At 37.5% G+C, this 16,354-nt stretch overlaps 1 protein-coding gene across 8 annotated transcripts in view; it reads right to left on the bottom strand.

Moving 5' to 3' along the window:
- Positions 1 to 16,354, bottom strand: part of SPAG17 (sperm associated antigen 17) — a 241,103-nt gene that overhangs the window by 149,683 nt on the left and 75,066 nt on the right. For all 8 annotated transcript variants that reach the window (XM_073008447.1, XM_007977401.3, XM_073008444.1 and 5 more), the window contains exons 4-5: positions 15,714 to 15,845; positions 1,822 to 2,008 (exon numbers count right to left, since the gene is read on the bottom strand). In XM_073008447.1, coding sequence (XP_072864548.1) covers positions 1,822 to 2,008; positions 15,714 to 15,845 — 319 coding nt within the window. The remainder of the gene's footprint in view (positions 1 to 1,821; positions 2,009 to 15,713; positions 15,846 to 16,354) is intronic.

Below are 16,354 nucleotides of genomic sequence, written 5' to 3'. Positions count from 1 at the left end.
GGCTGGAATGCAGTCATGTTGACTGTTTTTCATTATTGCTCTTCCAGTAAGAAGGCTGTGACTGTTTTACAAAATATTAAATCACTTTTGCAAATGAGACATAGGCGTACTAGAAGGACAAACCTATATGGGGCTTGTGGTCATGGAAAATGTGTGCTTGGGTTTTTGTTAAAGAGTTTAGCCTGTAACTTTTCTGGGTTCTAATCTCTTTTGAGCAACATCTGGCTTTACTCCTGAATTACAAATAGCTACAGCTTTGTAGTATTTTATAACTAGAGGTGTTTACAGGAGAGGGAAATATTGAATATGGACATGCTCCCTTAAAAAGTATTGTATGCACTTAGGTCAATGGGTGTGAATCCGAGGATGGATTATGTAGTAACTATGTATTTATTGCATTAAAAATTTAAAATACATAGTGTGCACTTTCCTAACATTTTTCTCCTTTATTTGGCCCTGGTTATACTGTTTTATGAATATTAAAACATAAGTTTATTTTGGAATGTGACATTCTGGAGGGTGAGAATTGTTACAAGTTAATACTGATGGCACATGGTACACAAAAGCACTACATTCACAAAAGCCCATTAATATCAATACATAAATAGTGCAACAGAGGCACAATTTTTCATTTTTAAGTAATGACTTTTCTTCTAGCACTAAACTAATCAATGTTGACGTTGCCCATAGACTTCATAACATCACTTCTTCCAAGTCTATTAGATTTAGAGCAGAGATGCATGAGGGGAGTCAACTGGTAAAGGATGGGAAAGCCCTCTGCTATCTCATTTAAATATGCAGATAACAACAAGTAGCTCATTTGTGTTCAAGGGAAGGCAGGAATGAATTACTTACAGCTGCCTAGGATGAATCATTTTTATATTAATAAACTAAAATGTAAGAAAAATTCTAGTGTCTCTATCTAGGTAGGGCAAAATGATTGTAGGGGAGTTAGGGTCAGGAAACTATGTGCTCTATATGAGTCACCAAATTAACTGGTCTGATTTTATTACCACTGCGTTTCACTCATGACCATAATCACTTTTTATTTTGCTTTATAATTATGTCTGACTTTCCTATATGTGCACAAGATAGTAAGCTCCTTGGTGGCACAGTCAACTGGCTATCTCAACATTTATTTGCACTGTGTAAATGTGGCCTAGCAAGACACATGCTTAATAAATATTTGTTTAAGAGAGCCAGGTGTAGTGGCTCTTGCCTGTAATCCCAGCACTTTGGGAGGCTGAGGAGGGAGAGTCACTTGAGGCCAGGTGTTCAAGACCACTCTGGGCAACATAAAGAGATCCTGTCTGTACAAAATAAATTAATAAGTAAAAAAGTTGAGCATGGTCGTGTGCCTGTAGTCCCAACTACTGGGGAGGCTGAGATGGAAGGATGGCTTGAGCCTGGGAGTTTGAAGCTGTAATAAGCCATGATTGTGCCACTGCATTCTAGCCTGGGTGACAGAGGAAGACCCTGTCTCAAGAAAAATTTGCTTACAGACACAAATGAATTGCAAATAGAAATCTTTTTCTCTCAGGGTGTCATGGGAGTAAGTGATTTATGTTTCTAACGAGTGGAAAGGCTGGGAAAGACTAAGCAGAGTTATTGGGATGACTGCTCCAATTGCATCACAGGTCGTGAGGCAGGAAAATTCTAGTGTCTCTATCTAGGGCAAAATGATTGTGAGGGAATTGGGGTCAGGAAACTATGCACTCTATGTGAGTTCCCAAATTAACTGGTCTGATTTTATTACCACTGTGTTTCACTCATGGGAGTGAAACACGTGAAAGGCACCGCCAGCAATAGCGCCTTACTGACCTATGTAACGATTAGTGTCGTCGTCTTCTCCTCTCCGTTTTAACTGGGTGGTCTTTTTCACTGGTGCATTGGCCTCAGGCTGATCTTTTCCCTTTCCTTTGGCAGACTTGGCACTTGGAGCCTTTTTCTCCTTAGGAGATTTTGCTTTCCCTTTATCCTTTTCTAATTTAAGTTTGTCTTCTATTACCTGGAATGAGAGAACACTTTTTTCTCCAAATCAAATAGTGAGCAAGCAATGGCTTTTCTACTGCCAGGTGAATTAATTCTTCATCTCATTCAATCACTTGTATACTCTTTATTTTTTATATATTCATTCTATAAGTCAGCTTAGTGGAGATTCCAGCTTAAGTTGTGACAAGGCACATTTATGTATGAGGACTGGAGGGGTGGGTGTCAGAAAGCTGGTTACACAGAGACTTCTGGAAGAGAATCAGTCCTACAGGAGAGCCAAGTGTGGCCTAAGAAGCCACCCCAGTGGTTTGAAGGTAGGGCAGGAAGATAATTCTGAGTATATAATGGGGTCAGGAGTTTAGGTTTATCTTTTAGTCTAGCCCTGGAGAGCCTCTGTCTGAGTTTCAGAGAGAGTTGGGGTTGGTTATTAAAAACAAAACAAAACAAGAATTAAAAATAAAAAGGAAAAGAGATATTTTGCTAAAATCTCCTTGATAAAGCATGTCATAGTACAAGTAACGTATTGACCAATTTTTTAAAAAAGATTAAAATATTCTTTGGGAAACTTAGCATTAACTAAGTATTTTTATTATAATCCTACCAAAGAATGTGCAGACATAACCAATGGTTGCTATTTGATGCCTTCAAAGATGGGGTCAGAATAAAACATCAGTTGGCAACACGAATTCCTTCCATGATGCTCTGGGGCGTGCTTAGATTGGCATGTGCCATGTAAAGATTAATTCCACCCCAACACCCCGCTTTTCCTTCTTTCCAAACAGTTGCCAAAAATGTTGTGCAGTACTTCATAATGTAATTACACTTTCAGTTCATATGTTTATTAATACGAATTAGTTGTACTCATTGAAATGTTGTGGCAGTACTGGATCATAAGGTGGCCCTGCAGAAGACTTGGAATAAGTTTATATTGCTATTATTATCCCTACTTAACAAAATTAAAACAAAACTAATTACATTATTGCAATGTCTTGGACTCTGATATCTACCTGAGGCCACAAAATCCAAATTTGAAAAACTCTATGACATTAGAGATGGGGAGAGAAGATATGCTGCTTTGACACCCAGCTAACAGAATGTGACACAGAAGGGGAGAGGAGCACTTCCCCTACTCCATGTGGCTTCTGGATGTTAAGGGCTCCAGAGGGCCCAGTTTAGCTTTGGCATCCAGTGGTGCCCATGGGTTCTAGCACCCATGGCTCTAGTGGTAATGAAACTGCCACAATCTGTACTTGCTCCTAAGCAGAAGGGAACATCATCAGCAGGGTCTTCAAGTGTCACTCACAGCCTGGGGTGGAAGCAGGTACAGACTGTGAAACGGTCTTAACCATTTCTAGAAAGTGAAGAGAAATCCAACGTGGCTAGAACATACATAAGTGGTAAAATTAACTCCCTAGAAGAGCTAGGGTCAAAGAAGAAAAGATATCCCTGGAGTGGAAGTGGAGGTCCGGGGGAACCGCTCCATGCCAGACCGAAAAAGGGGATTGGAAGGAAAGGAGGGCATTGCCAAAGTCAAGCTTGCCAGACTTTACACACATCTCCCTTAGTCGATTCCCAATGACACAAATGTGGTAATCTTAACAATAGAATTTCATTGAGAACAGAAGTTCTGAAAATGTATGGGATGTTTGTATTCATCTACTCATTCATTCATTCAGTGAATATTTTTATGAGCTTCAATTTCTGTCCCAGGCTTCCTCAGCAGCAGAGGGAAACATCAGTGGAGGCTGCAGGTATCATTCACAACACTGGGTAGAGGCAGCAACGAGAGCACAGGTAAGGTACAGAGGAATGAAAGGGTCCTAGCATTTCTCTCTGCACCAGGTATAAATCGGTGCCTAAAATGGGGCTGGGCTCTGCCCCTTGAGCTCACAGCCTACGGGGAAAGAAAGAGAAAAAGAAATACAAACAAACAGATAAAAATGTAACTATAAATTTTAATGACTGCTATGAAGAATAAAACCCACTGTAGTTATAGAAACACAATTGAGAACACTTTCATAAGTAGGTGATGAATGACTCTCTGTGGAAGTGACATTTGAGCAAAGACCTCAAAGACAAGAGTCATACACATAAGAAGCAGGGAAAATGTTGTGTGTGTGTGTGTGTGTGTGTGTGTGTGTGTATGTGTGTATGTGAAGGCCCTAAGGCATAAGAAGTCAGGCGTGTTCAAAGAACTGAAAGGAGATGAGCCCAGCAGGGAAATTAGCAGTGGAGGTGCAGAGTAGCCCAAGATAAGGTGTGCGAGGCAAGGCATGGGCCAGGGCATCCAGGGCTTTCAAGGTAGAGATAACAAGTTTATGTCTTAACTAAAATGCAATGGCAAGATTTTAAAGGGTTTGAAGTAGATGAGCTCTATGATTTTGCAAGATTGGAAACCAGAAGATTCAGGAAACTCTCGCAATAGTCCAGATAAAACCCAATAGTGACTCAGATTAAAGTGTTGACAGAGTGAAGAAAAATAGATAGAGATATATTTTGGGTATTGAAACTTCATGGGTTGAAAGATTAGATATGAAGTCTGAATAAGGAGGTACATTAAGATAATACTGTGGATTTTAGTTTGAGAAACTGGGTGGTTGATGGTGTCATTTAAACAGATACAGAAGACTAGGGTGATAAATGGTTTTTACTTAAGGTGGACAGAATATTAACAGTGTTATGTCAACTTTGAGATGGCTCTTGAGAGGTCAAGAAGGTAATTCAATACACACATTCTCTCCCCAGAAGAGAAATTTGGCTACAGTTACAATTTCAGGTGTGCATAACATACAGATAGTAGTTAATTGCATGGGAAGAGATGAATCACCATGGGTGAGGGTTCTTGAGAAATATGAGAATTGAGTCTGAGATCATGCTAGGGACTCCATGCTTACCAATGGGTATAGGGAGAGATGCCAGCAAAAAGAGATAGAGAAGTCGCTAAAAGGGTAGGAAAAAATATATAGTGTGAAGCTAGAGAACTAAGAAACCAAAAAGGGCAAAAAGACAAGAATTGGCAGTTGTAGGTAACATTAAGAGCAATTATGGTGGAGTGTGGAGGTGGAAAATAGGAGGGCAGTATCAATAGAGAAATCACTTTTGTGGACAACTGTTTCTGGAAGTTTGGTTGTGAAGCAGAACCAGAGCTCTGAGTTGTTCAGTGGGTGAGTGGATGCAAGGGGGGTATAAGGTCAAGGTATGTATATATGTAAAGTCAAGAGATGTTATGCTTGCAGGCTGATGGAATGATCCAGTAGAGAAGGAGACAGTGAAGATATGGGGCTGAGGAGACTAAAGTTCTCCAGGAGTCAACATGGGATAGGAACAAAAGAATGTGTCAATGACTGGAAATTGATAGAAGGAGAGGGAATTTCTTAGTTTCATAACTAAGAACAACAAGAAGAGGATGGGTGCAAGAAACAGAGACATCTTGATGGTGTTGAGAAAACATTTCAGTTTTTTCAAGTGAAGCATGAGGCAAAGTCATCAACTGAGAAAAGGCAGGAAAGAGGTAGGAGGTTTGAATAGGGAAGATGACATAAGAGTTATCTTATGCCAGAGAGTTGGGGAGCAAGCTTACTGAGGTAATATGGTAGGACTCTGCCAGTGGTAAGAACTTATTGAAAATGTTGAGATTGTTAATTTTAAATGAAATCAGTCTAATTGTGTGAATTTCTCCATTTATGTTTAGCTGCTCAGGAATGGAAATGAAAATGATGGATCACTGAGTTCATCCTGGGAGGAGTTTTGCAATATGATTGTGATGGAAGGAGAGAAGAGCCAGGGGAATCAGGAGTGAGCAGAGAAATGATATTGATTGGATCATGGAACCTAAGCCAAACGAATAGCAGGAGAAGACAATGAATAGAAAGTGTTGGGATCTATGGACTGGGATTTATAATGTGGTTGAAGAAATTATGTAGGAGGATATTGGATTATGAATAAGAGACAAGGACAGGAAATTTCCAAGGTTAGAGAACAGGAGATCTCAAGACTTTGGAGGTGATGAGGGCTTCAGCGATGACAAGATTCAAGGGAGGCAATGGCTTAGGTGGAGAGGAGGAAATGATCATTAGAGAACTAAGAGGCCAGTAAGAAGAGCATTCCTCAGTAATAAAAAACATCAAAAAAAAAGAAGAAGGGGAGAAAGAGAAGAAGAAGAAGAAGAAGAAGAAGAAGAAGAAGAAGAAGAAGAAGAAGAAGAAGAAGAAGAAGAAGAAGAAGAGGAGGAGGAAGAAGGAGGAGGAAGAAGAAGAAGAAAGAAGGAAGAAGGAAGAAGAAAGAAGAATCAGAGAGGCAGAGAATGCCAGTGTTAATTCAAAATTGTCCAGGACAGAGATTTCCTGATAGACAGATAGGAAGGTCTGGGTAACCTGGGAGTTACAGCCATGTGGTCAGGGGGCTGCATCAGGCCATTAGGACTGTAAACCATTAAACTAACTCCCCTAGTTAAGACTTGAGGTACTACATAACTTTCTGACAGTTTGTCTTCCTATGTACAATTTGTCTACAGGGAGAAAACTTTCAGTTAATGCTGAGGGGTCTGTCCCATAAAACTGACAGTAATATTTACAGTAGTAAATTAGTAAGTGGCTATTCTAATCATGGCTGTCATTGTCACTATTACTATCATCCTTATCACTATCACTAATATTACATTTCTATTTGTTACATTCTTACTATAGTCCAAATATTCTATCTTGTCAAGTCCTCACAATAACTACAATAGGTAGAGCATCATTTTCATTTTACAGAGGAGAAAACTGAGTCTTAGTGAGGGCAATTAGTTGTTCAAGCTCAAAGTCAGTATGTGGCAAAGCCAGGCCAGTCTGGGTCTATCACCCATGCTCTTTTTTAATGGGTTTGTAAGGCACAAGTCAGTACCCCTGAGTGCAGTTGACCTGGAAGCACTGGTAAGACTCACGCAGGGCTCTCTAACAGCCAAGCTTCGGGTCATGGCATATTTACTAATTTGCAACACCCTGTGCAGCTTGTTGGTAGACAGCTGGTCCTGCTACAGAGAAGTTCCAACGTGGCCATCAAAACACACCAGAAACTTTTACAACTGCAATTTTAAATAAAATCTCAGAGTGATCTTTTGATCTAAAAAGATGAAACCATTTTAGATTAAACTATTTTAAAGTTTACCTGGAAGAAAAAACATCTATTCATTTATGTGTTCATTCATTCATTTCATCATTTCACAGTTACCCCTCCCCATCATGGGTTAGACAGTAAGAGGCCCTCTGGCCCTCCAGGTTCTAGGCAGGGTGTGAGAGACTGTGCAGCCACATAAGTCTCATCCCTTTGAAGCCACTTTAGCAAAGACTGGAGTTCTAGAAGCTCATGAACTCTCTGGCCCTTTCTTCTCTTTGGTTCTTGGGATTCTGCAGAAAGGAGGGCTGACTACAACCAAATATTCAAAGGAAGTGATAAATTCCAGTAGCAGAGTATAGTTTCCAGATATCATCATCTTTAATTTGATCTCACAAGGCAACCTGTAAGATGGGTAATTTTATTCCCATTGTGTAAATTAATACAGAGTTTGTCCTAAGACACACAACTGTGGTACAGAGTGCTGGTCTGACTTCAAACCCTGAACTCATTTTATTTCCATGATACTCTTGTCTCAGTCTTTGATGCTCTCCTGATTTCTCCAAACCTGTCTGCCTCCCTCTACTCTCTCTTCCCAGGGGCTGAAGCACACTTGCTCGATGCCCTTTCCTTTCTCCAGAGCACTCCACCCGCCTCAGCCACTCATCCTGCTCACTTCCCTTTCTCTCCCTGCCCACTTCTCCTTTCTCCCCTTTCTTTTTACCTTTGCATTCCTCTAGCAAGGCCAAACTTGGAAGACTGGAGAACAGTATATGTTAAACTAATTTCCATTAACATTAAAATTATCAATATTTACTTCCCTCACCTTTGCAAAAGTATTAAAAATGTTTAAAGTTTTTATAGATGAGTCTCACTCTGTTGCCCAGACTGGACTCAAACTCCTGGGCTCAAGAAGTCCTTCTACCTCAGCCTCCCGAGTAGCTGGGACTACAGTTGCATGCCACCATGCCCAGCTAAAAGTATTTTTAAAGAGGACCCTTATAAATCCTGATTTACTTCTGTAAATAACTTTTTCTTATAAAAATTATTACTAAAAATTTGGAAAAACTATAAAGAGCTTAAAAAGCCACCATAATTCTACCACTTGGGGAAGATGAGTGAAGAAGATGTGCAATGCATTCTTTCAAATTAATTTTCTGCATCATTTTTACATAACTGTTATTGTTCTCTCTGTATAACTTGGTGTCCTGCATTTTTCCATTTAACAGTGATATATCTTCAATTGGTAGAGTACGTATTACTATCTAAAGAACTTCCTGGGTAAAGAAAGGATTCTCTGGTGCAGAGAAAATATATGCAGACAATAAAAGCGAATGGAAGTACCCAGGTCTTCCTGGGTTCTGGATCCAGGTCGAGATGTCCTTGGTGGATTTTTGAACATGTTCTTTACCCTACCCAGTGCCTTCTGCTCTCCCCCCATGGCTGACCATAATGGTGGTCTACCTGTTCCTCTCCTGGATTCAGTCTATCCCTCACTCCTCCCACCCTCCATACTGAAGCTGAACCAGGACAGTCTCTTTGTCCCTCTAATTCTGGACAATGATTGACTGGTTGGCCCCTAGGATTCTACCTTGGTTTCAAAGTGAAACATCCTTTTGTATCAAGCCCCAATCATAGCAAAATCATTTCCTATCTTTCATTTCCTTTTTCTCATATTCTAAGTAAACCCTTCTCACCTGTGGGTTTATGTATTGAAATCTGGGAGTGGGAATGGAGTTAACCAGATCAGGCACATTCAGCAAAGCTGACCCCCTCATTTATAAACTCAAGTTAGTTCATACAAACTCTTTCTCTGGCCTTTCTTGCTTCTGGATAACATGGCATGCATGTTCCCATACTATGGTCATTCACTCATAACTTTAAAAATTCAGAGGGAACTCTTGTCAATTCAGGGCAAAAATTTAGAAGGGGCATATTCAAAAAGTCCTTCTCTCCATCATGTTTGGGGAACACATGTTCCCCAGCATATGAAGGAAGAGTCAAGTTTGCTACAGATTATTTTTGTTTTTTTTTTTTAATGCAGTATGTACAGAAAACATCTAGATGACTCCTACTGTGAGAAGGCTTTGGATAGGCACAGAGATTTCTTAACCAGTTAAGTTACATAGCAGATGCGAGATTCTTGTCTCAGCAATAACCAGGAAAAGTGTTGGCATTTCACATATTCAATTGAATATCAAGTGACATCTACCTAGAACCCTTAATCTTAAGTTATTCTCACTTTCTAAAGGGAGAAATAAAAAAATAGGGCAACCTAGTTATTGGATGCCTCAACATATTTTAGATTATATTTTATTTCTAAATGACTTCTTGATGTCAAAATTCAATTATAACTAATAAGTATTCATTCTCCTAATTCCTTACAATGAAAGGAAGGTAAATGGTAAATGTCAGTGGAACTGATGATAAATAGCTATACTTCATCTTATTTATTTATTTATTTATTTTTTTGAGACAGAGTCTCGTTCTGTTGCCAGGCTGGAGTGCAGTGGCGCGATGTCAGCTCACTGCAACCTCCACCTCCCGGGTTCAAGCAATTCTCCTGACTAATGCAGGCTGGGCACACTAGCTCACACCTGCAATTCCAGAACTTTGGGAGGCTGAGGTGGGTGGATCACCTGAGGTCAGGAGTTTCAGACCAGCTTGGCCAACATGGTGAAATCCCATCTTTACTAAAAAAAAAAATAATAATAAATAAAAAATAAATTAGCCGGGTGTGGTAGTGTATGCCTGTAATCCCAACTACTTGGGAGTCTGAGGTAGGAGAATCACTTGAACCTGGGAGGCAGAGGTTGCAGTGAGCCGAGATCATGCCGCTGTACTCCAGCCTGGGCAACAGAATGAAAGTCTGTCTCAAAAAAAAAAATAATAATAATGCATATACATATTCATGTATAACCATATTTCATATAAAATTTATAATAAGATCCTCAGAATAGTGTTGTTGAGGATATAGATAAGAAAACATGCTCACAGAGTTTGTAACTAATTCACTCTATTATGTAGTTTATGAGAAACTGGGTTTTCTGAGTGTTCCTCTAGTTCTCTTTCAATATATCACTCTATCTCATAAACAATCTATTCTAGGGGACAAGAGACAGGCTTAAAAAAGGTATAAGATCACATAAATTTGAGAGACAGTAAGTTAAACAACATTAAATAGAGTGGTTTTCACAAAACTCCTTCATCTTTAATTAGCTATTATGTTCTTAAATATCTTCAAGAGTTGTATCTAATACACAGTGATTTCCATGCTCATTTGACCAAGAGCCATTTTTTTCTTTTTTAAATGGAGAACTAGGTCTAAAAGGCCATAGGACTGACTTTGAATATACAAGGTTATGGGAACATTTTAAAACATTAATCCAATTCAATAAATCTATGCTAAGAAAATTATCCAAAATATAGAGAATTCTATACTGCAAAGTACATGGTTTATTATGAAAAGATATTGAAATAACTTAAATGCTCAATGATAGAGAAATGGTTAAGAAAATTATGGTAGTCCATAAAATATTACAAAACCAATAATAATGATAGAATGGACACTGTGATAATGAGTAGAAATTATAATCTATCTTAACTGAAAAAGGGGTGGATTTTTACAATTATTACAGCTGTGTAAAGAAGCAAATGCGCAGAAAGAAACAGAAAGAAAAATGCCAAAATCTTAACATCAATTATAATCGGGTTACACATTGTGAATGTTTTGCTTTTCTTTTTCTGTATTTTCCATGTAGTCTATGAAAGACTTTAGTACTAGATCAGCCAATGCTATCCTACCTTACCATGCAGAAGGACATTAGGAACAATCTCTGGATGTCCAGTTTTAAGAGATTCCCCCAGAGACTGAGCCATTTCTGGGTCGGGGGCAGGACTGGAAATTAAGTCAGGATTCCCTTTGGAATCAGTGGTTGGTTAGCTAAGGGCATTCCTCCTTGGTGAGTTTTGTTCCTTCCCTTGACCACTATCCCCCTATTTAACCTGAGGATGCTGAATGCAGTGTAATTAGTGGAACCAGATGGTTGTGAGTAGATCACTGAGCACAGTCATTGGTCCTACAGGGAAATGTCTCTGGGCAGGCACTCCACTGATTTGTGAGCCAAGAGTGCCATTTCATAATTACTGAGACACACTTAGGAAGGATATGTACTGGGGTTTAGAGCATGGTCTTTGGAGTCTGACAGTTCTGGATTTGAATCCCAGCTCTTCTACTGAGAGTAGCTGTTTGGCCTTGGGAAAATTCCTTAACTTTTCATACCCTCAGTTTCCCCATTTGCAACCTGGGAATAATATTCTGTACCTCACAAAGTCATTTAAAAGATTAAATGATATAATGTGTGCAGAGGGCTTGGTACTGTGCCAAATAGTCAATAATGACAGGTAACTATAATTACTAGCTGCTGTAATCACAGCTCTTCCGTATTTTAAAGTACTACTGTATGTTAAAGATGTATGTTTCTTTGCATTTTTCCTGAAGTCTGTAAAAAGTTTTCATTAATTAAAAGCAAGCCAATTAGGAAAGGACTCCTCTATTTTATGGATAAGCCAGCTGGGGGGTCATTTATTATTTCTCCTGAATTGTTAGCTTTTGAAGCTCCTTAGATTCAACATCCCTTTTAGTGGGATCCTCATTTCGATAATCCACCCTCAAAGAATTCCATCCAGTTAGTGAGGCAAGTTATTCCTTTCCTGAAACCACACGGGTCCTTCTAAACCGAGTCCCTGCTCTATCTCTGTTTGATTTCTTAAAATAGTTTCTGAAGATTTTAACCACAACTGAATCAAAACTAACCAGCCTGTAATTTCCTGGTATGTCCCTATGGCTTTTCTTTTAAACAGCCCCCCCCCCCCCCCCCCCCACACACACACAAATGGCATTACATTGGCAGGTTTCCAGTGTTTTGGAGTTTGGACTGGAGGAAGCTGGAAGGTGTCTGTGAAAACTACTCTAATTTCTCTTTGTCTCTCTTTTGGAGGAGGCTCTGGGTTGCTCGGGGCTTCATCATGATATATTATCAAATGTAGACACTTTTAATTTTGAATTGTTTGAAGAATAGTTTACCAGTGTTACAAAAAGTTTCCCTAGTTCTTTACCACCTATCTTCCTTCTCTTCAATTCTAGTACATCAGGAAATAAGGCACTTTGTACCATGCATATAAGCTAGCAAAAGAAAGAACTATTCTTTTACAAAAAAGATACGCTTTCTAAAAACATCTAAGGAAATATGGACGACTTATTTGAATTCATAAATTAAAAGCACAGTTGGAATATATTTGGATCTTCTCCCAAAACCTGTGCAAACATTCTGAACTCAACACAAAGGAACCTAAGACTAGATTTTATTTGGCCAATTATTTAAATAGTTAATGACTTTTTGTATCGTAGCTTTTTTTTCATTTCTTTTTATTATCAAGTGTTTTCTTTTAGTTGAATTCTCAATATAAGGAAAATATTTGGGTTCAAAATTGTCTTGATTTTAAATGTGCTCATAATTAATATATAATACAAAAGTTGAAGTTAAAAGTTGAAGTTAATATCTACTCACAAAAATGTGAGTAGATATACAATATTCAGATAATGACTAAATCAAAATAGATCAGAATGAAAACCAAACAATTTATTTTATAATTATAAGGAACATGATGAGAATATGTGTGTTCAGTACACTGCTTTTGTAAATGTTTCAGTAAGTGTTTGTTGAATTAATAAATTAACAACATATAGAAATAAAAATGCAAAAGCAAATGTTGAGATAAGGATGTAAGAAAAATATATTTCTAAATAAAACACTTTTATTTAAGTTTTAAGATATAATAAAATCAAACTAATTTAGAATTATTGTGTGAGAAAGTCATATTCAGAAGTTCTAAAATGCTAAAATATGTTTATGGAAATACAGTACATTTTCTTCATGATATTTATATTTGGAGTTCATCAACAAGGTATTTCCAAATAAATAAATGTTTTCAGATAGATTTAAGTTATTTGCAATTAGAGGCTGGCATTTGTATACCAGAAATTTACATGCTGAAGGTTTTAAAACTGTTCATTTTAGAAGTATCTTTCCTCGTATTTCTTATAAAATGAATTACCCAGCAAGCTTTCTTGCAAAGCAGAAAGCAAAAGCAATGTTAACCATAGCCCAGACTAAAATGTTATTAAAAGCAGTGAAGTTGAAAAGAATGGTATTTCTTCACTGTATTTGGCAATTAAAACTATATTTATCTTTTTTTCAAAAGTTTTGGTTGATTAAAACAGCATCAAATATATAGTGAAACACTAAAACATTAGAACAGGTACCTAGTTATATTACTTATTTTTGCCCTCACTTTCACCTAAGATTTTCTATAATTTCTATTACAGATATTTTTCAAGCACTGATTCTTAAAAATACAATTTCAAAAATTAAACATAGAATATACAAAACACTTTGGGTTGCACAGATGTAAGCAATTAATTAACATTTGAAAGACAACATCTACATAGATATGTTAATGTTAAAAAGTTGGGGAGTCAGTCACTAACCTTGTAGAAATTTCAGAATCTCACTGTGGGTTCAGGAAAGATGAAAAGATATAGGTAAAGTCCTCTTTTCTTTTTTTTCATATTCTAATCCACAGCACGGTGTCAGCTTTGCATACTTTCTGCTTGTTTCGTTTATTGCCAAACTCCTTGGCTGACAAGCATTAGCCTTGATGGTTTCAACTGACCTCTTAGGCAGTGTTGTTGAAATGAACATCAATGATATCATCCCACAAACAACTGCCTTCATCTCCCCTTTACCAGGAGTATTTTCCTGATTGTATTCCATTCCAATGTGTTTTCATCAATTTATTTAGCACTTACTCATACAGTTGTGACTCAGAGATTTGGGGTTGGTGCTTTGGGAACCCAAAATAATGGAGATGTCATATTAGATTATGTAATCATTGGCTCTTAATTGCTCAAAAGTTCTCTTACTGTATTAATACTTAAAAGAAAATAAAAACTCTAAGGTTCATGCCCCAGTTACCCAGAACTCTCAAATTTTCAACAGATAAAGATTATTTCCATATCTTTAGAACCTCTTAATTGTATTATTAGAGCTCACATTTCAAAGCAATGCTGAGTAAAATAATGGTGCAAAAATATTTTTATATTGTTGCAAGCTTTTTAAAACGTTTTCCAAGCTACTAGAATATTTTATTTGTTTTTACTTAAAATTTGTTAACTGAAACCTACAATCTACTCCTATAATAAACAATTAATGATGCAATAAGTGGTAAACAAGTAAACTGCTGCTCTTTAGCACACTATTTCTAAGTGCTGTGGGAAAGGGCAAAGCAAACAGAAAGTGCAGAAATTTTTGCAAGAATTACAGTCTGCTTTTTATAATTCAGATTCCCATATGGCATTGGAATTTAAAGAGGCAAGAGATGTTTCTATACTAGTTTCAAATTTTCCAATTTTTCTTCTGCCAAGTCTTAATTACCCTGAGTACTTCTTAATGTACAACTCCCCCAACATGATGGAAAGAGTTTCACTAGATGGAAAACTATACTATCAATTGTGGTAATATGAGTAGAATTTTTCTGGGCACCATATGTACCACCCTAATAAGATGCTATACGGGAATTATCTCTAAAAATCATAAAGCCCTATATTGAAATAGAAAGTGGCTTTTTTTTTTTTTTACAATTATCTTGCTGGGAGGCCAATTTAAATAGGAAACCTAGGTTTTGGGGGTCTTGAAAAGGTGAAGAAGGCACTATTGGAACATTTTCACTTTTCTCTTTTTGCTTCTGTGAATTGATTTTGCCTTTTCCACTTAAGGCAAAAAGAAATGACTTCATATGCAAATCCATTTCATACATACACATGCAGACACAAACATTACATATGTACATACTGAAGCACTGGGTTTTCCAAACATAATTCAGCATGATTTGGAAAATTAAAAAAAATCTTATTTTGGGCTATGATGATAGCTAATGGATGTGAACCTGGTAGCAGTTTGCTAACAGCATTTTGAAATATTTTTCATATGCAAATATGAGTCTTTGGAAAACACACAGATTGATTTCTATAAGCAAATTAAATGAAAAATCCAGGTATGAAGAAATTATCAGATGTGTAATATAGGAGTAGAAGTGATGGACTGTTGCTGAAATATTCAGATTATTATGAAGGTACCGATATGCCTATTATTTTAAAAGGCATGTCTATAGAGTATCATATAAACTATCTTAAATAGTCAGACCTGAACTGTGAGGGTTCCCCACAACTGTCCTTTTCATATTAGTTTTCCTGACCCCCTGTCTCTTCCCTGGGTCCCTTCTTGGCTACAACTTTGTTATATAAATATACTGCCATAGAAACAATCTTGGGCACATGCTTTGAATATTGCAACCTTCATATTTTAGGGAACCGATTTTTAATGGGTTTATCATAACCCCTCCAGATCTTTGGACAGCCTTTTCCCTAAGAAGTTGAGGTGACAGCCAAATTTGCCAGGTAACACTTAATGGTAGGCTTAAGAAGAGAGGAAGTGCCCCTGGAGAAACCTGGCTCCATTTCATTCACCGTTTGCCCTCTTTAGAAAACCCAACAGATCATACAGTACCTTCTTTTCATTTTCCCGTCGCTGTTGGTCCTTAAATTTAATCTGGAGAAGTTGAAATTTCAAGAGTTTCCCTATCAGTGGTAAGGTTAATTTCTCTCCGCTATCCATAATTGCTTTTGCTGCCATTAACACCTACAGAGAAACACAATTATTAGAAAAAGTGATGTTTTATAACCTTTGGCACAGTCTGTCAGTGATGAAAAGATGAAAGGAAATTTTATATTTTATATTATTTGCCATACTGGAAAGATATCTCATTGCTGGCTGAAAAAAAAGGGAAAAAATGCCTCAATGCTACAGAGAGGGGCATTTACCCTCTACTTTAAATAAATTGAATTGTCTGAATATCGACTTCTTTTTCCAATAAGGCAGAGTGCTTCCAACGATGGTGTTAAACTCAGACTCCAGGAAAAGGGTAGAGAAAAGACAGGCTGGCCTCCATTTTAGGATGACTGATAGGGTGATTCATGCTACAGAAAGTCTATTGTTGTTTGGCGTAGCCAGTAGTCCAACCTGTCAAACTTTGACTTATTAGGACATTATAAATTAAATAGGGTTTTATAATAGTGGAAATGACTATGTTAGCAGTCTTTTATTTCTTTGTAACTAAATTCAAATGAAAGATAAAAGCTGCTTGACAC

Source organism: Chlorocebus sabaeus, chromosome 20, assembly GCF_047675955.1.
Source record: "Chlorocebus sabaeus isolate Y175 chromosome 20, mChlSab1.0.hap1, whole genome shotgun sequence".
In the NCBI taxonomy this organism is placed as follows: domain Eukaryota; kingdom Metazoa; phylum Chordata; class Mammalia; order Primates; family Cercopithecidae; genus Chlorocebus; species Chlorocebus sabaeus.
The sequence above is the reverse complement of the archived record's forward strand: the minus strand, read 5'-3'. Positions and strand labels throughout refer to the sequence as shown.